The 23594-nt window shown below is 43.8% G+C and overlaps 1 protein-coding gene across 1 annotated transcript; it reads left to right on the forward strand.

The window, feature by feature from the left end:
* The first annotated feature begins 6971 nt into the window (after positions 1 to 6971).
* Positions 6972 to 12224, forward strand: LOC125535339 (prostaglandin E synthase 2). The gene is made up of 6 exons (XM_048698390.1): positions 6972 to 7367; positions 8805 to 8939; positions 9064 to 9139; positions 10549 to 10643; positions 11544 to 11711; positions 11803 to 12224. The coding sequence occupies exons 1-6, from the start codon at positions 7058 to 7060 to the stop codon at positions 11976 to 11978; spliced, it is 960 nt and encodes a 319-aa protein (XP_048554347.1). The 5' UTR covers positions 6972 to 7057; the 3' UTR covers positions 11979 to 12224.
* The last annotated feature ends 11370 nt before the right edge of the window (positions 12225 to 23594 follow it).

Genomic DNA, 23594 nt, shown 5'->3' on the forward strand with positions numbered 1-23594 from the left:
TATGACTCTATATGAATGCCTCCGGCGGTGTACCGGGATATGCAATGACTCATGAGTGACATGTATGAAAGAATTATGAATGGTGGCTTTTCCACAAATACGATGTCAACTACATGATCATGCTAAGCAATATGACAATGATGGAGTGTGTCATAATAAACGGAATGATGGAAAGTTGCATGGCAATATATCTCGGAATGGCTATGAAAATGCCATAATAGGTAGGTATGGTGGCTGTTTTGAGGAAGGTATATGGTGGGTGTATGATACCGGCAAAAGGTGCGCGGTATTAGAGAGGCTAGCAAAGGTGAAAGGGTGAGAAAAGTGCGTATAATCCATGAACTCAACATTAGTCATAAAGAACTCATATACTTATTGCAAAAATCTACAAGTTATCAAAGCAAAGTATTACGCGCATGCTCCTAGGGGGATAGATTGGTAGGAAAAGACCATCGCTCGTCCCCGACCGCCACTCATAAGGAAGGCAATCAAAAAATAAATCATGCTCCGACTTCATCACATAACGGTTCACCATACGTGCATGCTACGGGAATCACAAGCTTCAACACAAGTATTTCTCAAATTCACAACTACTCAACTAGCATGCTTTAATATCACCATCTCCATATCTCAAAACAATTATCAAGTATCAAACTTATCATAGTATTCAACACACTCATAAGAGAATTTTTTTTATTCTTGAATACCTAGCATATTAGGATTTAAAGAAAATTACCATGCTATTAAGACTCTCAAAATAATCTAAATGAAGCATGAGAGATCAATAGTTTCTGTAAAACAAATCCATCACCGTGCTCTAAAAGATATAAGTGAAGTACTAGAGCAAAATTATATAACTCAAAAGATATAAGCGAAGCACATAGAGTATTCTAACAAATTCTAAATCATGTATGGCTCTCTCAAAAGGTGTGTACAGCAAGGATGATTGTGGTAAACTAACAAGCAAAGACTCAAATAATACAAGACGCTCCAAGCAAAACACATATCATGTGGCGAATAAAAATATAGCTCCAAGTAAAGTTACCGATAGAAGTAGACGAAAGAGGGGATGCCTTCCGGGGCATCCCCAAGCTAGGTGTCCTTAGATTATCTTGGGGGTGCCATGGGCATCCCCAAGCTTAGGCTCTTGCCACTCATTATTCCATAATCCATCAAATCTTTACCCAAAACTTGAAAACTTCACAACACAAAACTTAAAGTAGAAAATCCCGTGAGCTCCGTTAGCGAAAGAAAATAAAAGACCACTTCAAAGTACTGTAATGAACTCATTCTTTATTTATATTGGTGTTATACCTACTGTATTCCAACTTCTCTATGGTTTATAAACTATTTTACTAGCCATAGATTCATCAAAATAAGCAAACAACACACGAAAAACAGAATCTGTCAAAAACAGAATAGTCTGTAGTAATCTGTAGCTAGCGCAAGATCTGGAACCCCAAAAATTCTAAAATAAATTGATGGACGTGAGGAATTTATATATTAATCATCTGCAAAAATAATTAACTAAATATCACTTGCCAAATAAAAATGGCAGTAGTTCTCGTGAGCGCTAAAGTTTTTGTTTTTTACAGCAAGTTCAACAAGACTTTCCCCAAGTCTTCCCAACGGTTCTACTTGGCACAAAAACTAATTAAACACAAAAAACACAACCAAAACAGAGGCTAGATAAATTATTTATTACTAAACAGGAGCAAAAAGCAAGGAATAAAAATAAAATTGGGTTGCCTCCCAACAAGCGCTATCGTTTTAACGCCCCTAGCTAGGCATAACAAGCAAGAATACATCTAGGTATTGCCATCTTTGGTAGGAAATTCTTCAATGAGGCATCTACCATCTTTAGGAATTTCTTTCTTATTATTAATTATCAAACTTTTAGGCACAAGATTGAAAAATTCATTTGTAACAAATGGTTCCTTAATGATAGCAAAAAGATTGGGATGAATACTTATAGATTTGAGATCCGCATCCTTACTAGAGGATTCACCCTTATTTTTAGGAACGTACATAAGCTTGGCAACTTTAGTGGAAGGACTTGGAGTATTCTTTACGGAAGAAAAAGCGGTTCCCAAGTTGGTAATAATATTCTCAAGTTTATCGATCCTAACGGAATCGTGATTTATTTTCTCATTAACTATGGGTTCCTTTTCTTTAATATCTTTCAAAGTAACTCCTACTTTAGATCCATATTGAGAGATTCGAATGTGGATCTTTTTATCCAAATTTTCAATTAACTCTATGGTAGCAACCTTATTTTAAATAATTTCAAGCCTTTGCATTACATGCTCCAAAGTTAATATAGTTCCATTAACCAAGAGAGGGGGTGAGCCAAATAAATCTAACATAGCATTATAAGAATCAAAAGTGTGGCTACCCAAAAAGTTCCCTCCGGTAATAGTATCAAGAACATAACGGTGCCAAGGAGTAATGCCTACATAAAAATTGCGAAGGAGAAGGGAAGTAGATTGCTTCCTAGTAGATCTATTTTGAGCATTGCAAATTCTATGCCAAGCATCTTTTAGATTTTCTCCCTCCCTTTGCTTAAAATTTAGAATTTCATTCTCAGGAGATAACGGAGATGATAAGGGACTAGCCATAACGACAAGCAAGCAAACTAACACACAAGCAAACAGAAAGCAAGCAGGCAAAAGAGGCAAATAGAGAAAGAGAAGGAGGACAGAGAGAGAGAGAGGGCGAATAAAACGGCAAGGGTGAAGTGGGGGGAGAGGAAAACGAGAGGCAAATGGCAAATAATATAATGCGGGAGATAAGGGTATGTGATGGGTACTTGGTATGTTGATTTTTGCGTAGACCCCCCCGGCAACGGCGCCAGAAATCCTTCTTGCTACCTCTTGAGCACTGCGTTGGTTTTCCCCGAAGAGGAAGGGATGATGCAGCAAAGTAGCGTAAGTATTTCCCTCAGTTTTTGAGAACCAAGGTATCAATCCAGTAGGAGGCTACGCGTGAGTCCCTCGTACCTGCACAAAACAAATAAATCCTCGCAACCAACGCAAATAGGGGTTGTCATCCCTATAAGGCCACTTACGAGAGTGAGATCTGATAGATATGATAAGATAATATTTTTAGTATTTTTATGATAAAGATGCAAAGTAAAATAAAGGCAAAGTAAATAGCAAAGGAAATAACTAAGTAGTAGGAGATCAATATGATAAAGATAGACCCGGGGGCCATAGGTTTCACTAGTGGCTTCTCTCGAGAGCATAAGTATTCTACGGTGGGTGGACAAATTACTGTTGAGCAATTGACAGAATTGAGCATAGTTATGAGAATATCTAGGTATGATCATGTATATAGGCATCACGTCCGAGACAAGTAGACCGACTCCTGCCTGCATCTACTACTATTACTCCACTCATCGACCACTATCCAGCATGCATCTAGAGTATTAAGTTAAAAACAGAGTAACGCCTTAAGCAAGATGACATGATGTAGAGGGATAGACTCATGCAATATGAAGAAAACCCCATCTTGTTATCCTCAATGGCAACAATACAATACGTGCCTTGCTGCCCCTACTGTCACTAGGAAAGGACACCGCAAGATTGAACCCAAAGCTAAGCACTTCTCCCATTGCAAGGAAGATCAATCTAGTAGGCCAAACCAAACTGATAATTCGAAGAGACTTGCAAAGATAACCAATCATACATAAAAGAATTCAGAGAAGATTCAAATATTATTCATAGATAGACTTGATCATAAACCCACAATTCATCGGTCTCAACAAACACACAGCAAACGAAGATTACATCGAATAGTTCTCCACAAGAGAGGGGGAGAACATTGTATTGAGATCCAAAAAGGGAGAAGAAGCTATCTAGCTACTAACTATGGACCCGTAGGTCTGAGGTAAACTACTCACACTTCATGGGAGAGGCTATGGTGTTGATGTAGAAGCCCTCCGTGATCGATGCCCCCTCCGGCGGAGCTCCGGAACAGGCCCCGAGATGGGATCTCGTGGATATAGAAAGTTACGGCGGTGGAATTAGGGTTTTGGCTCCGTTTGATATTCCTTCTCTTCGAAACCCTAAAACAGGCAAAAAACAGCAATTCTGGGCTGGGCCTCCGGTTAATAGGTTAGTCCCAAAAATAATATAAAAGTGAATAATAAAGCTCAATAATGTCCAAAGTAGTAGATAATATAGCATGGAGCAATCAAAAATTATAGATACGTTGGAGACGTATCAGTACTACCACTTAAGTGACTCTGGAGAGCCTATGCAAAGAGGAAGGACAAGCTCAATTGCCAGGAAAGAATGAGGGTGCAAATAGACTATATACGTGTTGATTCCACCCAAATCTTTTCGAAGCGGACCTTCTTAATAGTACGGTGATCCTATGACTCAAATCCACCGAAAAAGAAATGCAAGAAAAACACCGTCTTCGCAATAGCTTCGAGGGGCAAGAATCGTCTTATGCCATATGATATATTCTGTGAAATGCTCAATGCACATGATTAATCCGCAAAAGTATTATTATCAATCACCAAAACCACTGAGGAAAAATATGCCCTAACAGAGGCTCGGAATAGTAGCCCTCCATTCTTCCATCTTCTCCGGCATGGGAGGGAAATCCAGCAGCAGTTGAGCTCGTGCCAGGGCTTCTGCCGACGTGTTTGGCATGGCGTGGCGCGAAGAATGGACGGTGCCCTTACTTCTGACAGAGCCAGAAGGAGATCCATCATGTTCCTGTGGCCGTGGCCAATCTTGGTCAACAAGCTAGTGTGGAGGTCGTCCGTGAGCATCTTGGGAATGATGCACAGGGGTCTGGTCGTGGTGGCGCCCGGAACCACCGGTGTCATGATGACGTGTGTCGTGTCCATCATGCGATGGCCTTGCCATATGTGCCGATGTGGGAATCTTGGACGTTGCCACGCCGTCCTTGGAGTTGGTCGCATCGCCCGTAGATTTCGTGACTACATCCACGTGGCATCGATCGGGTTCTTGTTCGCCCCGCTCCAGACAACACCGCTCGCCTGGCTGGGATCGCCAGAGCGTCGTGGAAGTTACTCGCCGCCTCCGCCTCCTCCACCACCGTCTGTATGCGTCGGCATCAGAAGCTTGGACATAGACGGAGCGCCCGCCGTGGTGCCCTTATTCTCTGGCGCCATGGGCGATGAAGATGATGATGAAGCTAATGTGCAGACTACTGAATCAGGTCCACACAACCGACCCCCCTGCCTGGCGCGCCAAAGATGTTGTGCGTATGACGATCTATGGGACCGGCAATGACCCCTTTGCGGTTCGACTATGGGGATCGACGAGCACAAAGAGCAGAATCAACAATCAACACAAGGTTTTACCCAGGTTCGGGTCACCATGAGGTGTAAAACCCTACTCCTGATTTGGTGTATTGATAGATGTATGAGCTCAAGTTACAAGGAGCGTGACTTGCCGGCAAGGTGCGTGGGAAATGCAGTTACGCGTGTAAATGAGCAAAGTGTCGACCTTTGTAAAGGTAGCCACGGGCCTCCTTTTATAGGTTAAGGGGTCATCACAATGGTAAATTGGTAATTACATGAGGTAAATATTGGCTACAGTGCTATCATACCTAACCCTGCCGGATTAGGACAAAATCATTAAATGCGTCGTGAGGTGTTGTGCTGGTGACGTGCTTCGGCAAGAATCATCTCTCCTTCTGTGCCGTTCGTCCAGCTACCTCGTATTATCTTGACACGCCCGTGGGACGGGTGTCATTAAAGTTGGTTCTTTGGCGATGAGCTGACACGTGCCTTGACAAGCCTCATCTAACTACCTGCCCACTCGACACCTACTTAACAAGCGACTGGCGTGTCGCTGAGTGGAGCGGTGGAGAGGTAGTGGGAGCTTCCCGGGGTCTTTGCTTGTCGGCAACTTGATGCTTGATCTTCAGTACTAACTTAGTACTTCTCGATGACCTGCCTTGAGGTCTTCTTCGTGGTTTTACCAACCAAGTCTTGTATCTTGTTCGGAGCTATCTTCCGGCAATCCCTTGCCATCGGGTAGGCTACAACAGCCTATGCACAAGTATGGGGTACTAAATCACCCCTACTTTAGTACACCGACACCCGAATAATTTTGGTATGACGGCGATGGACTGCCGGTGCAACACGAATGATGCCATGACGAATGTGACGAATAATTAATTAATGTGATGTAATAATTAAACTACGAAAAGAATCTAGAAAGCTGGTCTCAGGCTGTTACAACTATATCTAAATTCGCGTGTTTGATCGAATCCGCAATGTTTTTGATGTTTCCGTGCCCAAAATATAAGGCATCCGTTGGAGCAAAATGGGTGCCCCCTACAATGTTCCGGGTGATGAAAAATGCAAAAAAAAAAGAGAGAGAGAGGTGTAAAACTACTTTCTGCGTGCACCAGATACATCACGTGCTGAAGATGCTCTGTTCACCAGGGACGCGATAAGCGTTGATCAAAGGACACATCAATAAAAATCGCAAGCAAAATTGTCGGTGCTGATAAAACGGCGAGGGGAAATCGTGGTGTTCACCAGAGCTATGTGTTCCAAAGTCGGCCGTGCGCCCGTTGTCACGTTCAGCCGGTCGTGGCCACTCGAGCCCCCATTCTCCAGAACCCTTTAACACAGCACGCACACTCAATTACTCGAGCTGACAAATGGGCCTTGCACACGCCATAGGCCCACATGTCAGCGGGGCCACACTTCCGCTCTCCCGTCGATTACATTCACGCCCTCCCTTTCTTCTCACGCAAGAAGAACCCGCTGTTACAGAGGAAAAGAGCGCAGAGATCCCTCACAGTCCAACTATTCGCATCTGCCCCCTGCTCCTCTCCATTCCCGCAGAGCCCTAATGTCGTAACGTAATTTCTGTAGACCTAAGGGACCAATTGCGTAGATTGTTTCTTCAATCGGGGATTAAATTATAATTTTAAACCCAGGGTTTTAGGCATCTTCCAGCTCCATCCAGGCCGAGACGCGAAGCCACCCCACCCCACCCCACCCCCTCCCCCGCCGACGCCGACGAGGCGGCCGCTCCTCCGGCGAAACCCTAGGGCCGCGATGAGGTCGCTCCGCGCGGCGCGGACCCTGCTCGCCTCCCGCTCGTTCCTCCTCTCCTCGCGCGCGCTCCATGCCGCCGCGGCCTCCCCCGCGGCCGGCCGCTGGGGCAACGCGCCGCCGCCGCCGCCCACGCCCTGCCCGGGGCCGTCGTCCCGGGCCGGGATCGCGGGCGCGGTCTCCTTCTCCCTGACGTTCGCCACGGTGGCGGTGGCCGAGGTGCAGGCCAAGGAGCGGCTGCCCACGGATCTGCTGCCCCGGAACGTCGTGCTCTACCAGTACCAGGCGTGCCCCTTCTGCAACAAGGTCAGAGGTGAGATTGCCCTCCCATCTAGTAGCATTTTTCGATTCGCGGCCGCGGCTCTTTAGAAAATGGTGAGATCCCGTTGCGCTGTCAGATTCAGTCAGAGTTTGTATGGTCTTAAAATCTACGCTTCTGTAGTGTATTAGGTTAGATTTGTATGTTGGCTAGAATAATTGTTCGCATTGGATCAAATTAGACTGTAATCGGAGCTTGTCAACATATTATTTCTGCTCTTGCTAGAGACTGAAGGGCTGTTGGGGAAATCTATGCCTAAGCACCTGTAGACTTATCTATCTCTGCTTGTATGGCTTTATAAATCGGTAAATGTAGAATGCTTTCTGATCTGGTGGTACCATCAGGGACCATTCCTGTGTCTATTGGCATGGTTCAAGATCAATAAGTATTGTGTTATTCTTATTTAAATCATCAATTGTGCTTGTTTGAGACCATTAGTTGTCTGAAATCAGATTGCATTCATCCAAGTTATGTAAACATTATGCTGTGAAAACTCTTTCTACTACACTCTAGAGCTGCAAAAAGATATGAATATATGTTGATTCATCATAACTAATACAGAGTTTTTTGGAGAAAGCAATAGACATTCCTATCTTTTGGGATGTTTGTATATGTATGAGAAGAGGTTACATAGAGCTAATTTAGACAGATGTCTGCATTATTTGTGTGTTACTAAGGATTATTGTAATTGTCAATCCTCAGTTTTTTGTTTGTATGTTAGGGATAGGGTCTTATCCCTGTATTTATTAGCTGGAGACTAGATTGGAATGTCATGTGGCCAACTTTTTATAAGCACGTGCAGTTTAACCCTTTCTTGTTATACACAGACCATCTTTTCTCCTTCCCCTGTGGTGAGGCTACAGCCCTATTTATTTGGCAGCTAGGTGCAAATGTTGTCCAGTAGGGATTGACTTTCTATTGTAAAGAATATTAGTTGAGTTAGGTAAAGAGCCCTAGTTCAGTTAGAAAGTTGAGTATGGTATTCCTTTTGATGGGGAAAATAAAGGTCTGTGTTACGAAAGCTATTGATGCTAAGCAAGAAAATGTCCCCTGCTATCGAGAAAGCATAAAATGGTTTCACGGATGGGCTGAGGCAGCTTGTTTTATACTTTCATGTTTTTTTTTGCTGGTATGGATTGGTTATAGAAACTTTCAAACCATCTAAAGTTTAGTTAAATATAGTTGGATAACTAAGTTGCAAGCTTAGAGTAAGCACAGGTGTACACACGCAAACTGGATGCACTAATTTTGTTGTTGCATTTTTATAATGGTCAAGATTTTTATTTTAAAATTTCAAAGGAGTGATGGTGATTCAGAATTCAAAATAACCAAAATTGATTGCTGTACACCTGTAGGTTGTCCTGACATATTTCTGCCTGCGTTCTGCACAATCTCCTTGAGTCTAACTGTTTTTTTATTGGCTTTGTTTAGCTTTCCTAGACTACCATGATATACCCTACAAAGTTGTGGAAGTTAATCCACTGAGCAAAAAGGAAATCAAGTGGTCTGAGTACAAGAAGGTCCCGATATTGACGGTAGATGGTGAACATCTGGTTGATTCTACAGGTTACGCTTGTTACCTGCAACCTTTTGCAATTCACATCCTTCACTTTGTTACAGCTTCAAGTAACATGTGCTGTTCATATGCGCTAAACTCTTGTGTTAAAAAAAATTAATCTCTTGTTGGCAGACATAATCAATATATTACAGCACAAGATCAGCCCTGATGATGAAGTCACTAATGAAGAGGAAACAAAATGGCGCAAGTATGTAGTTTTTTAATTGATTGGTGTGCAAGCATGCATCTGATGTTAATGTTCTCTAGTGCTCCCTTTCTTTAGCCTTGTACTCCCTCTGTAAAGAAATATAAGAGCGTCTAGATCACTACTTTAGTGTTCCAGACTCTCTTATATTTCTTTACGGAGGAAGTTCTAGCTAACCCTTAATTATTAGGCTTCTAAAATACTCCTCTGTAAACTAATATAAGATGTTTTGGGAGTATAATTTTAGGTTGGGCTTTTAGAATAAGCTGGGGAGGGGGCAGCTTATTTCTACACCCAGCCATAAGCCCCCAAAGAACTGGCCCTTAGTTGCAGTTACCATATTTCTTTTCATTTGATATACTTTGTACACACCCATTTTACTTATTTGCAGTGTTTTACTTAGCAAGTTAATTGACGAAACCAAGAGCTTTTCCATGCCAAGTTGTCCGAAAGACCATACTTAACAGATCGAAGTTCTTTTATCTTCAGTTTGCAGTATTAAGTCATCATAAACAAGAAAATCGCTACGCGCATTATGTCGCAGGCTGCTGGCGTAAAGCCCAATTCCATCCATGAATCATTCAATGCCGACCCCAACCTCTCACATCCTGAACAGCTGGTATAAGGCCCACAATCCAAACCCGTGACTCATCATACCATTCAAATTCCCAAACCAACCTTAACTCCTAGGAATCTCCCTAGTTGCTCCGTTGTCTCTGCCCTTGCGGAGGCGCTCGTACACCTTCTTAGCTCTGAAGCATCTATGCCCCCCAGCATAGTGGCGTCCATTCATCTCCTTCACCCTGGTGCTCCTCCACCTCCTCCGCCCTGGTGTGTCTGCACTAGGCCTTTGTGTTTGTGCTCCGCTGATATACTGCCTGAGCTGATGTTCTGAGCTGAACTGCTATTTTGATGTTGCGAATTAGTTGCTTAACCTATAACTGATGACCGGCCCTATATAAATTGCTTATTAGGTTTGGTGTCCCCTTTTTTTTTTGGGGGGGGGGGGGGGGGGGGGGGGGGGGTGGGTGGTTGCTACTTCTGTGGGCACGTCTTAGAAACCTGAGTAAGCTTTACTAAATAAACCAGATGCCCATCCCTACTGCATTTTTATCCATGGCCTGAAAACTACACAAGATAATCTTTAGGGATCACTACTTTTGGGCTTTTAGCAGATGTAGCTTTGGCCAACTTTATGTTTTTCCTTGAGTTCACAAGTACTCAATCCTTTTGTGCAAATCATTTAGACTTGTACAGGTGAAATGGCAGCTGTAGTATGGCCAGTTCAGCTGGCATTAGGGCGTAGTTTAGTACTTCTGGAAGGAATTAGGATTTTATTGAGTATTGATATACTTACAACATACTCTTATCTACTAGAGCATTAAAGTTTTCTACATCTTTCTTTGATCTAGGTGGGTTGATGAGCACCTTGTGCATGTATTGTCACCAAATATATACCGGACGACTTCGGAGGCTCTAGAATCTTTTGACTACATTGCAAAGAATGGTAAAATTCTAGAACTTCCATTTTCTTCTTGTACCCTGCTATATGTTGTTTCTTTTTCATATTTTTTTTTGTACTGCCAGTAAATTTCCTATCCTTCAGAATTGTAATAGCTAATACCCATTGTGAACTTGTGCTCATTGTTTATTGAGGTTTACATAGAGAGCGTTGTAAATTATCAGGCGAGTTTGTTGGTATTTGAGTGCATATAACTAAACAAGCATCCAGGATGTTCTGAAAATGTTTCTGGGGTGTAATAGGCTGTTATCTACTTTTAATCGTATTATAGTTCTGTTTGCTATTTCTTAACAGACCTATGAATTCTAGTCATATGGAATAATGTGAGTATTGCATGAGTTCTTTTGTTACATACCAACCTTTACGCCCCTGGCTCATTGCTTTGTTTTGGGGGGGGGTGGGAAGAAGTTTGCCAATTAATCCATTTCATGGGATGTAGCATTCAACTACCATAACTGGATTTTGTTGGCTGTATTGCAACGCTTGTAAAATGTGACTTTGTGAACCAGACCTGTGGAGGGTAATTAAGCAATACGTGAGACAAATATTATGATTCTGTAAACCCCACAAACATAACTTTACAGTCTAGTGAGTTTTCATACACCCAATTCTCCCTTGATGAACCCTAAATGCAGGGTAATTTGGTGACACTGAAATGCTGTCCCATGCCCATACTAATGGGTCTCCCTTTTCACCAAGAGGGAAAAATTATTTCTGTAATTGACTAATTTACTATTCCATAATTAGAAACAAATGGAAAATAGATGAAGATGTGGTGTTCTGTGTCCTGTTTGACACTTGGAACATTAACTGTTGAAAACTTAATTTACTCATGTTCCTGATTTCCTCACTGATGTTTCTTTCTTGACCCAAACTCTGATGCAGGTAACTTCAGTTACACCGAGCGGTTTGCTGTGAAGTATGCTGGTGCTGCAGCAATGTACTTTGTGGCCAAGAAGCTTAAGAAGAAATACAACATTACTGATGAGCGCGCCTCGTTGTATGATGCTGCCAACACGTGGACGGAAGCACTGAATGGAAGAAATTTTCTCGGTATCTTATTTATCCTTAAGCCAAAAGAAAAACATATTGGAAGCTACAGGGAAATTAGAATAACTTGGTTTTCACTTTCTTTATCATCCAGGTGGCTCCAAGCCTAACTTGGCAGATCTGGCAGCATTTGGTGTTCTGAGACCTATCAGATACCTGCAATCTGGAAAAGACATGGTTGAGCATACTCAGATCGGCGAGTGGTACCAGCGGATGGAAGATGCGGTCGGAGAACCATCAAGAATCCCGGAGGGCCAGTACCCGGAGTAGAAGAAAACCACCACTAATAGAAGTTTTTTGCTCGTTCAAGCCCTCATTTCAAATGGATGAAATCGAATGGAATGCGTGTCTTTCGTAAGACAGTCGGATCATTCAAATTTTGCCAAAGGTTTTAGTAGGATGCAATAATTCTGCCGCGTATATGAATTTAAATACATGGTTTGACATGAAAACATGCTTGAGTGTACGGAGTGTTGATTTGGGAGTAGGAGAAATGAGAATTCCCGCTTCTATCCATCTTCCGCCCAGTGTGTGGTTTCAAATGTTGGTGAGCTATTGAAATTCCTGGTTTTACGTCTGTTTGTTCTTTAGAAACAGTCTGATAGTAATGAGCAAAGCCCTGTTCGGCAGTCATCCAACTCCGTGGAGCGCATGGAGCGACCCTTCCGTGGAGCGCATGGAGCGACCCTTCGGCCACTCTGGCGCGGAGCTGCGGAGCGGAGAGCTGCCGTAACATGCTTTGTGGTTGTGGTTAGAATTCCCGCTTCTAAGTTTCTTTTTTAAAAGTATGTTGCATCTTCTGGGATACATTCTACAATGATTGTGGTTAGGATTGGTAAGTGGTTAGGGTGGACTACTGAATTTGTGAAAGCGCTTACAAAATAAACTCTTTTTAAAAAAAATGCAAAGACGATTGTAGTATGGGCAGTCCCATATATTTTATCATTTGGCCCATGCCCATTGGTGAGGAAAGGTGGAAGATCCACGTTCTTTTTCGAGATACGGAATAGCTGAACATGCACCAAACTCTTTAGAGGTTCGTCTGAATTTTGATAGCGAGTTGGCGGCAAGCCTTGGACAGTAAGGTATGTGGCTTGGGGACCGCCCAACGAGCCAATAATCTCTCTGTCATACCTAATGTATGACAGGGGAATGCAACCACCGAAATTAAGCACGTGAGTACGATGCAGCACGTTGTGCCAAATCTCAGTTTGCTGTCGGTCTCGTTTTGCTTTGGCAAGACGTGGATATTTATCCACTTCAAGATATTTATAAGCTTTGACACGTTGGCGCTCTCTCTCTCTAGATATTATTAGTACTTGCTCAGTTTCCAAAAGTCAAAATTAATGCTTCCTCAGTATCAAAATAAGTGTCTTAAATTTAATACAACTTTATATTAGAGTTACTCCTTCCGTCACGGTTTAGTAGGCGCGCTTGCAAATTCTCTGGGACCTAGGTGGTTATCTATTGATTATGAGATGGGCTAAAAAATAGCATTCACACTACGCATGCATATAGAAATAGTATATCGGAGTATTAATTAGCTACTAGAAATAAATGCAATGCGCCCTAAACCTTGTCTATTATGGAAACGCACGCAAATTTAACTGTGTCTTCTAAACTGTGACGGATGGAGTAGTACAAAGTTGAGATAGTTACTCCCTCCTTTCCGGTTTATAGGGCTTATCTCAAAATATTAGTTTTTTCATTTTATAAGGCTCAATTTGATTGTTCCCCATCAAAAGTTCAGATTCCAAGGTGCATTAAATCATTGCATGCAAGTATTAAGAAAAAATTGACCAATGCATGTACTTTATGCATGCACGCATTGTAATTAATACATTGGTAGATATAATTTTTTGAGGAAAACAAAAGCATTAATTGGGTGCTTTTGCAAATTACAAAAAGTATTCCACCACTTATTATCTATCTTGATTGGTGAAATTTTTGAATTGAGCCCTATAAACCGGAAAGGAGGAAGTATTTTTAGGATGGAGGGAATATAATAGTACAACTTATATTTTAGAATGGAGGGAGTAACTAAATTTAATGGGAAAATGAACTTTATTGGTCGAGCCGACATATATATCTGGCAGGATCAACACCTAGTAAGGCAAGTCTTAAATCCTTTTATAATCAAGGTGGCTCCCTCCACGCCTAACTTGGCACGGCCAGGGGTGCGTACGTAGGCCGATAATGGAGCAGCTAAGCTAAGCCAGGGAGTGGATGCGGTCGGCAGGCTAGCCTCTTGTTTTCTTGCGCTTCGTGTCTGTACAAGGATGTGGACCGATCATCTAGCTAGCTGCCGTCGTGCTCTCCCTCTGCTGCCCGCGAGCGTGGTACGATGATACCCCCGACGAGCAAATGAAGTTTGGCACCTTCCTTCCTTCCCGCCGAAAGCATGACAGCCACCCAAGAGCAGAGCGGTGCTACCATGACATGTCACACGTTGCCCAATCTCAGCCTGCCATCCATCTCTCTTTGCAGATATTTATATGAGTAAGTATATATCCGCTTTAGGATGATCAAAAGCTACTACTCCCTCCGTCCCAAAATGTAAGACGCTTCTTGATACTATCATAGTCTTAAAAAACGTCTTATATTTCAGGACGGAGGGAGTAGTAAATTGGAGCGGTTAATTTTCTTGATGACATGATTAGCTTCTGGCTAAGATAGTTTGGCAAAGGGGGAACTCATCTCGTTAATGCAAGGTTGCCGTCATTACCATCTTCTCTGGTTGAGAGATACCGGGTGAGGTGAGCCTTAATCAGTGCGTTCCAAGAGACCTGGCATCGCGTAGAGAAACATTTGATACGTGTCTGCCCGCTATGAGAGTACTATTTGATTGGAAGCTTGCCACCGTGACTAGTTAATTTCCTTAATGGTATGATGATTACCGTTTGGCTGAGATGACATTGACTCTTTGGCGACGCGGGACTAATCTTTCTTCTTCTTCTTTTTTGCGGGGACGCAGGACTAATCGTTATCTTATAGTAGTATTACACTTCGATTTGGCGACCCAGCAATTTTTTTATTTTTAAAAACGGAGAATAGTGAGTTCAATCTTAATCAATGGCAAGAGACGAGAGCAACCGAGGGGAACGAAACGACGATCTTGGCAGAGTTGCAAATGATGATCTCGCAACAACAACAAAAAAAAAATTGCAAATGATGAGCACGGAATGCATCTTCTTCGTGGCAAGCTATTGCTTATGGTCTTGACCTTCTGAAAAAGGGTCTGACCTGAAGGGTGAGAAACGAAAGGAGTATACGAGTGTGGCATGATAATTGGATCCCATGACCCTTCTCTTATAAACGAGTTATTTACCCAAAACCATCACAATTGAGGCTAGGGTAACAACTTGATACCATATTTGTGCCAGGGCACAAAAAACCACCAACTATGCGCTTAATCTGTAACGCGGAGCACTGACGCTTGGATTTGGTCGCGAAAACAGCCAAACCGATAAGTAGGGCCCACCTGTCGGGCTGACGTGACATGTTTATGTGGACAATATGCTGAGTTGGACGAAGGTCTCACCTGTCAATGACTGAACTGTTTAATTTTTTACCTTTTCTTTTTATTTCTTTCTCTTTTCCTCCACTAGCATTTCAACGAATAGGTTGTGAGCTCCCCTTACTTCTTCCCTGTCTCCGGCCGAGCTACGCCGTGGCTGATTCCTCTCCCTCGCCAAGCATGTGTGCACCGCTGGGTGGCACGTACACGCGGTGGTCAGCGTTCAACGCTATCCTCGCCGGCTGCGTCGTGGAAGTCAAAGTGGCCGCCTTCCCCGAGCCGCGTCGTGGAAGTGTCCGCCTCTGCCCCGTGACCAGGTCGTGTCCCCGAGCCGCGCCGTGGAAGTGGCCACCTTCCTCGGCGTCGCACAGGGCGTGCCTGAGAAGCCTCTGAAGCAGCCCGCCGCGCGTCATTCTTCCTCAGCTCTGGCGTCCACGTACAACGGCCAGATGCGTGCGTGCGGAGGATGGGGCAGAGTTCGGTGACCACGGGAGGCCGCACGGACGTGCACCCGCGGCTGGTCGGGCGTGAGGCTGCCACCGAGGACGGCCGGACATGCCTTCTGTGGCGTGCTCACCGGAGCACAGGGCTTCTGCACGACCAGAGGACATCCTCGAGAGCTGCACGCTCCTCTCTGCGCGACTAGAGGATGGCCCCGACGTGCACAGCGGAGCGTGCACTAGCGGCGCTGCGCAGTCAGGCTGTGCACGGAGGCTAGCGACGCTCCGGCACGCTGGACCTGTTGTGCACGGTGGTTGGCGATGTTGTAGCGGAATCCAAGGAGCCCTTGGCTATGCCTGTGCTGGCGCGCGCCATGGAGGGCATGTCCGGCCGTCCTCGCGGGCAGCCTCATGCCCGACCAGCCGCTGGCCGCGGAAGCTCATTGCCATGCCCCGAGAAAGAGCTCCCCGTCGGCTGCCCAAAAGTTGTTTGATGAAATGCCTCATAGAAATAGAGATGTGAAGATGACTGTTTACTCATTGACAGGTGGGGCCCGCGTCTTTTTTGCCACATCAGTTGGTCAAACTTTTTGGTCTTCGCCGTGTCGGCCCGATAGATGGGGCCTACCTGTCAAGTTTGCTGTTTTCTCAAGCAAACTCGACGATTAGTGCTCTGCGTTACATATTAGACTCATAGTTGATGGTTTTTTGTGCCCTGACACAAATATGGTACTAAGTTGTTACCCTAGCCCCAACTGTGATGGTTTTGGGTAAATAGCTCCTTATAAACCCATAACAATTCAAGGAATGTATAGAATCAGATTTGTCTCGGACTTGCTCAATGAGAATGGCTCCTGGAATCTTGCGTTGTTACAACAATATTTCCTTTCGGCGGATGTTGTAGAGATTCTGAAAATTCGTGCGTCGCCATGGCTAGGAGATGACACGTTGGCTTGGGGTCCAGGAAAGTACGGCGTGTTTTCTGTTAGGAGCGCTTATCAGTTCGGTTTTGAAGAGGCACATAGAAGCCCGTCTACTGGCTCAAGTTCGCGCCCAGATGGTCGGCGATCTTGCTGGCAATTCATTTGGCCCACTGATGTACCCCCAAGTGTTCGGAACTTTGCTTGGCGTGTGGCTACAAACTCTCTTCCGACTTGGAGAAACAAACATATTCGGGGCCTTGAAATAAATGATCTATGCCCAGTATGTGGAACTGAATCTGAGGACAATTTTCATGCACTCTACCACTGTACATTGTCAAGGGTTCTTTGGGACTTAATGGCAGAAGCTTGGACATTGCCTTGTATAAGTACCATGCAAAATAATGGGAAAGAATGGTTGCTACATGCTTTACAACCTCCTCCTGATATTGAGCGTTCAATGTTGCTTATGATGCTTTGGTGGGCGTGGCACATCCGTAACGAGGTGGTTCATCATAAACCATCGCCGTCCATGGAGGCCTCTAAGCATTTCTTGGTGAGCTATCTTGATTCAATCATTGGCATTAAGGTGGACCTTTCCTCTTAAACAAGTAAGGAAAAAACAGTTGTATCATGTGATAATTTTGCTGCCCAGCCACATGCGATAATAAAAGAAAATGGTCCTAAGTGGAGTGCTCCCAAATCTGGATGGGTCAAGTTATCCACGGATGGGTCTTATGGTGATGGCGGCTCAGCAGGTTCTGGTATGGTACTTCGAGATGACAAAGGTGCGATCATATTTTCTTCATGCAGGCAATTATTTTCATGCCAGGATTCTCTCGAAGCGGAGCTGAGTGCTTGTATGAAAGGACTGTCGTTCGCAATACAGAGAAGTGACCTTCCAGTGGATATAGAAATGGATTCAATCGTCGCTTTCAAGTTGATCCAGGCCAAGGAGATTGATAGATCGGTCTACTCGTCGCTTATTATGGAGATTAGACACCTTATGTCTCTTCGTGATTCTTGTATTACTCATGTTGATCGTAGCCAAAATAAAGTTAGTGATAGCATAGCCAAATTTACTCTTGTAGGAGGCAGAATCATGACTTGGATTGGTTCAGATCCTTTGGATGCTATGGAGCTAGCTACGATTGATTGTATAAACTGCTTTAGTTGAGTAATACATCATTTCACTCGAAAAAAACAAAAAAAATTGCAAATGATGAGCACGGACCGTTGCAATTGTGTAGGCCGTGGTTCTGAGTATAGATTTGGTCGGCAGACGTCAACATCAATAGGCTCTAGGTTTTTTTTTTTGCATGGATGGTAGTAAGAAGCTGCACCCAGAGCGGCACGGTAATACACAACTGGTTGGCCGATGTCATGAGCTTGGCGTCGACCTCGTTTGCTTCACCAACTACACATATTTTAATATTTACTAGCAAGATGTCCGTACATTATACGGAACATCAAGATGTATTTTTTTACAAAACACATGTTGTAATTGACCCATGCAGGAGTAATCTCATGTGAAAAACTAATGATATCTCGAGAATTTTATCGAAAAAATGGTATCTCGAGAATTTCATCGAAAAAATGATATCTCGAGAAAGATGAGAGATAAGGTGAGGAGAAATGAGGCGTGGTGGTGACTGGTGGTCGGACTGGGCGAAGGCATGGGGGTTGACGGCGCCAGCAGCGACCACCATGCCAGATTGTTCCAGAGACTTCCTTTTCTAATTGCTCAGCAATGAGGTTGTGGGAGATAAGGATAAACGAGGCAAGGCCTTATCTATAAATGTGGAAAGAGGTGCAGGCTTTTTTGTAAAATTATTATAGTTTGTTTTCTATCTGTCAGATATAGATCGGACGGTCTATACTATAAGATGACAGGCACATCATCATCATCAATTCGATTTTTTTATAAAAGTAGAGAGATTTAGAAGTTGACGCTTTGTCTAAGCCAAGTTCAAGATAATAATAATAATATCAGTGCGACTAGCTGATGAGCGCTGCGGCTTCGTAGTACCGTGGGACGGAGACAGAGTGGTGCACAAGAAAACTGGAGGTCCAACTCGCCAACTCGGTCTGGTGTGCATGGGTAGCCGGAGGTCCAACTCGCCAACTCGGTCAGGTGTGCATGGGTAGCTTCGGATATTTTGCCGTCCCATACTCCCTCTGTCCTATGTCGTAAAAATGGATATATCTACATATATTTTTAGCTTTAGATATATCTATTTCTACGATAAATAATTCAGGACAGAAGAAATATGACACTTCGTATAGCTAGTTTTTCAAACAATGACGGTGTGATTAGCCTCGTCTAAAATTAACCCACGCCCCTGCAGACGCTGGTCTGGCCACGGGTGTTCCTGCGTAGGTAGGGTAGGAGTAGATCTGGCCGTCAGGTTGTTTGCATCTTTTGTTTGGCCTCTTTGTTCTTTCGCGCTTTGTTTCTGTACAAGGATGTCGATCGACCCGGCCGGTTGTCGTCGTGCCCTCTGCTGCTGCGTGATGGGGGAGCAAAGTAGATCCACTGCCATATTGTATAGCAGACTGAGGCTCAACACTTTGCTTACCATAGTCGATCGTATGAAAAGTTGTGTGCATCAGGCATGCAGAGACCATGATATTACCCTCTCTTTCTTTAAAAGAAAATTAATAGTATTAGGGCATCTCTAACGCTGACCCTCAAACGATCTGCATACGCTGAGATTACGTGGTCTAAACATGTTGTGTCATCCAACACGAATTTATATTGATCCGTTGAACGGTCCAGACACACTTTCTCCCGCAAAGTTATGATTGGGGCAGGACTTTGCGGGAGTCCGGACAGCAGCCACGTAGAACTCCGACAACCCCGGCCCGCTAAATCATCCCTTCCGATCCCATTTTCTTCCAATCCGCTCTTTCTTTCCCTTGCTTTACATCCGCACACTCCTCTGACATCGCCGTTGTACCTCTTCGCCCAACACATGGACGGAAGCCCTGAACGGAAGGAATTTTCTTGGTATCTTATCTATCCTTGAACCAAATAAAAGAAGCATCTTAGAACCTATAGGGAAATTAGAATACAGCAAGTTTATTGTAGTCCTTTTGCATTAACTTCGTTTTCAATGTCTTATCATCAAGGTGGTTCCAAGCCTAACTTGGCAGATCTTGCGGCATTTGGTGTTCTGAGACCTATCAGATACCTGCAATCTGGAAAAGACATGGTTTAGCATACCCAAATCGGCGAGTGGTACCAAGGGATGGAAGATGCAATCGGAGAACCATCAAGAATCCCAGAGGGCCAGTGCCAGGAGTAGAAGAAAAGCGCCACTAATAGAATTTTTTGCTCGTTCAAGCCCTCATTTCAAATGGATGAAATCGGATGGAATGCGTGTCTTTCATAAGGCAGTCGGGTTATTCAAATGCCAAGCTTTTAGTAGGATACAATAATGGTGCCGCATATATGAAAGTTAAATACACGGCTTGACATGAAAACATGCTTCACACTGCTGCTTTAGTGTACGGAATGATTGGTTTTGGAGTAGGAGAAATGAGAATTCCCGCTTCTCTCCATCTTTTGTCCGGTGCCTGGTTTTAAATGTTCTTTGAGCTATTGGAATGCCTGTTTTTATCTCTGTTTGTTCCTTAAAATGAGATCTAAAAGACGATGAGCAATTATGTTTCATCTTTTGGGGTGGATTTTACAACAAGTGTTGTTATGACTGGTATTGGTTAGGGTGGACAAGTGTTGTTACAACTAGTGGAATTTACAAAATCAGACTCTTTTTTTAGAAAATGCAAGACGATTGTAGTATGGGCAGCCCCATATATTTCATCATTTGGCCCATGCCCGTTGATGAGGAAAGGTGGAAGATCCACGTTCTTTTGTGAGATGCGGCATAGCTCACAAACACTTTAGAAGTTCTGAATTTCAATAGCGAATTGGCGGCGGGCCTTGGACAGTAAGGTATGTGGCTTGTGGACAGCCCAACGAACCAATAATCTCTCTGTCATACCTAAATTATGACAGGGGACTGCACCCACCGAAACAATAATGCACGTAAGTACGATGCAGCACGTTGCGCCAAATCTCAGTTCGCCGTCGGTCTCGTTTGCTTCGGCAAAGACGTGGATATTTATCCACTTCCAGTCAAGATATTTATAACCTTTGACACGCTGGCTCTCTTTCTTTAGATAATAAAAAGTATTCCCTCCGTCCTGAAATACTGTTTCAAAAGTCAAAATTAATACAGTACAACTTATATAGTATTTTCGAACAGAGGGAGTAAATTTCATAGAAAAATGAATTATATTGGTCAAGCCGACATATATATCTGGTAGGATCAAGGAAGCGTATTAGGAGCACTCGGTGACGCAACGCTCTGAAATCAGATCCGCCCCACTGCTTGCTAGGGATCCATGCCACTTTTGACGAAATGAGTTGCTGCGTGTGAATACACTACCCATGCGTAGAAGGGAATACTAGTACGTACCTGTGCAGTTGTGCTGCGTCATTGAATAGGTCTGCACCTCGAACATTGTACTCCCTCTGTAAACTAATATAAGAGCCTTTAGATAACTAAAATAGTTATCTAAACGCTCTTATATTAGTTTACGGAGGGAGTAGTAAAGAACAGGGGCGACCCGAATTAACTCGGTCTGTCTCCTCCCTTTTAATGATTTATTACTCCAAGCAGCACACACTCCATCGCAAAGAAGCAAGGAACCTCTCGAACCGTGCACAGTTCTTCTCCCCAACATCCATAGCGATCGAAGAGGAAAGTTAGGCTGGGCAGTTCGTAAACAGTTCTTGATAAGCTCCAATCTGAAGCTGTTTTTTGATAGTGAACTGAGATGATTAGTTCACTAGATCCGCCCATGTATCAGGACTGCCGCATCAACGGAAGGTAAACCTCGGTGTTTGGGTGTTTATAATGCACATGATGGAAAGCGTGTGGGGTTGGTTTTGTGTACGGGTGCACAGATAGTAAATTGTGTGGTGATGTCTGGGGTGTGATAATGTTAGTTTTTTTTTTGACAGCGATGTGATAATGTTAGTTACAGTTGGAAATGAGATGTGTGGGCAGTGAAAATTTTGCGGACTCAAGATTCACATCCTAGAAAAAAAATACAGAGGTCCAACAGACACTGTCACGTGTAAATTCGTCGTTAAAAAAGGGGGAATAAACTTAAAATGACATGAGCAAGCAGCAACCACATCCGGTGATAATGATAGGCGGTAATTAAACATGATTTAGATTAACAATAATGGTAGGCGGTACAAGTTCACTAGAAAGCAGCGACCACATCCCGTGCTGATAAGAAAATAAGATTACATAGTAGTTGGAATGGCTTGTCCGGGAAATGCATACAGAGGACTAAACACATATAAGCTGAACATAAAAACATCAGGATTCATAGGAGATCGGCACGCACATGATCATTTTAGGACTTGTTCTGGTAACACGGGCGCATGAGGGATGAGCATCACATACGGGCAGTTTGCGAGAATATGAGGCATTCAAGCCACTAGGTGGTTGGGGGTTGTTAGGTGAGGCCGGCTCAACCACATTGGGATAGAATGTTTGCTTCCTAGGGACTGAACCGCATGGACTGTAGTTCTGATATACTACTGAACAGTGTGAAGTGAATACAAGATGTTAAAGCTATGAATACAAAGCATCTATTAAAGTGAGTGAGGATCCTGATATGACTGAATGAGAAGGATTCGGATGAGCGTCGTCGTCGAGTGCTCCTATGCAATTTCGATAGAATGAACACCTAGTAAGGCAATTCTTCATAAATTCTTAATCAAGGTGGCTCCCTCCACGCCTAACTTGGCAGAGAGCCGGCGAGAGAGAGCAACGGGTCGGAAGCGTTCGGCACGGCGGGCGAGGGTGTGTACGTAGGCCGATAATGGAGCAGCTTAGCTAGGGTAGTGGATGCGGTCGGCAGGATGTATAGTAGGCTCTTTGTTTTCTTGCACTTCGTTTCTTTCTGTACTACTCCCTTCGTTTAAAATTACTTGTCTTGAAAATGAATGTATCTAGAACTAAAATACATCTAGATACATCTATTTCTGCGACAAGTAATTTTAAACAGAGGGAGTGCCTACAAGGATGATGTGGACCGATCATCATCCTAGCTGCCGTCGTGCCCTCTGCTGGCTGCTAGCGTGGTAGGATGACCCCCGCGACGAGCGAGTGAAGTTTGGCATCTTCCTTCGCACCGAAAGCATGACAAGCACCCAAGAGCAGTGCTACTGTGACATGTCACATGTTGCCCAATCTCAGTCTGCCATCGATCTCACTTTGCAGATATTTATATGATACAGTATATACATATCCGCTTTAGCATGATTACAAGTTTGGAAATTGGAGGGGTTAATTTTCTTGATGGCATGATTAACTTTTGGCTAAGATTACTCTTGGCGAAGGGGGACTCATCAAGTTATCTTATCTCTTTTTTAGCGGAAAGGAAACTTTTCGTTCATCAACCATGATGACTACATTTAGAGATGAACTATTTCGACTGAGAAGTTTCGAAGCCAACAGGCAGCGCGCTGTTGCGAGCGCCCCATACATACATGACCGCCCAAAGAGCCAATTCTTGGCGAAGGGGGACTCATCAGGTTATCTTATCTGGTCATCATCTGCAGTTCTGCAGGTCGCCGTTACTCTGGCTGAAAGTTATTGGGTGAGGTGAGTCTTTATCAGTGCGTTCCAGGAGACGTGGCATTGCTTACAGAAACATTTGATACGTGTGTGCCCGCTATGAGACAGGAGTAGTATTTGATTAGAAGTTGGCTACTGCGACTAGTTAATTTCCTTATTAACGGTATGATTAACGTTTGGCTACGATGACGTTGACTCTTGTCGACGCAGGACTCGTCCACTCCAGTTATCTTAGCTTACTTCGATTTGACGACCCAGCAAAGTCATTTTCTTTTTCTGAAACTTACTGTAGTGAGCCGGGTCTTAATCAGTGGCAAGAGACGCGAGCAATTAACCGAGGATCA

This window comes from Triticum urartu, chromosome 2 (genome assembly GCF_003073215.2).
Source record: "Triticum urartu cultivar G1812 chromosome 2, Tu2.1, whole genome shotgun sequence".
NCBI lineage: Eukaryota > Viridiplantae > Streptophyta > Magnoliopsida > Poales > Poaceae > Triticum > Triticum urartu.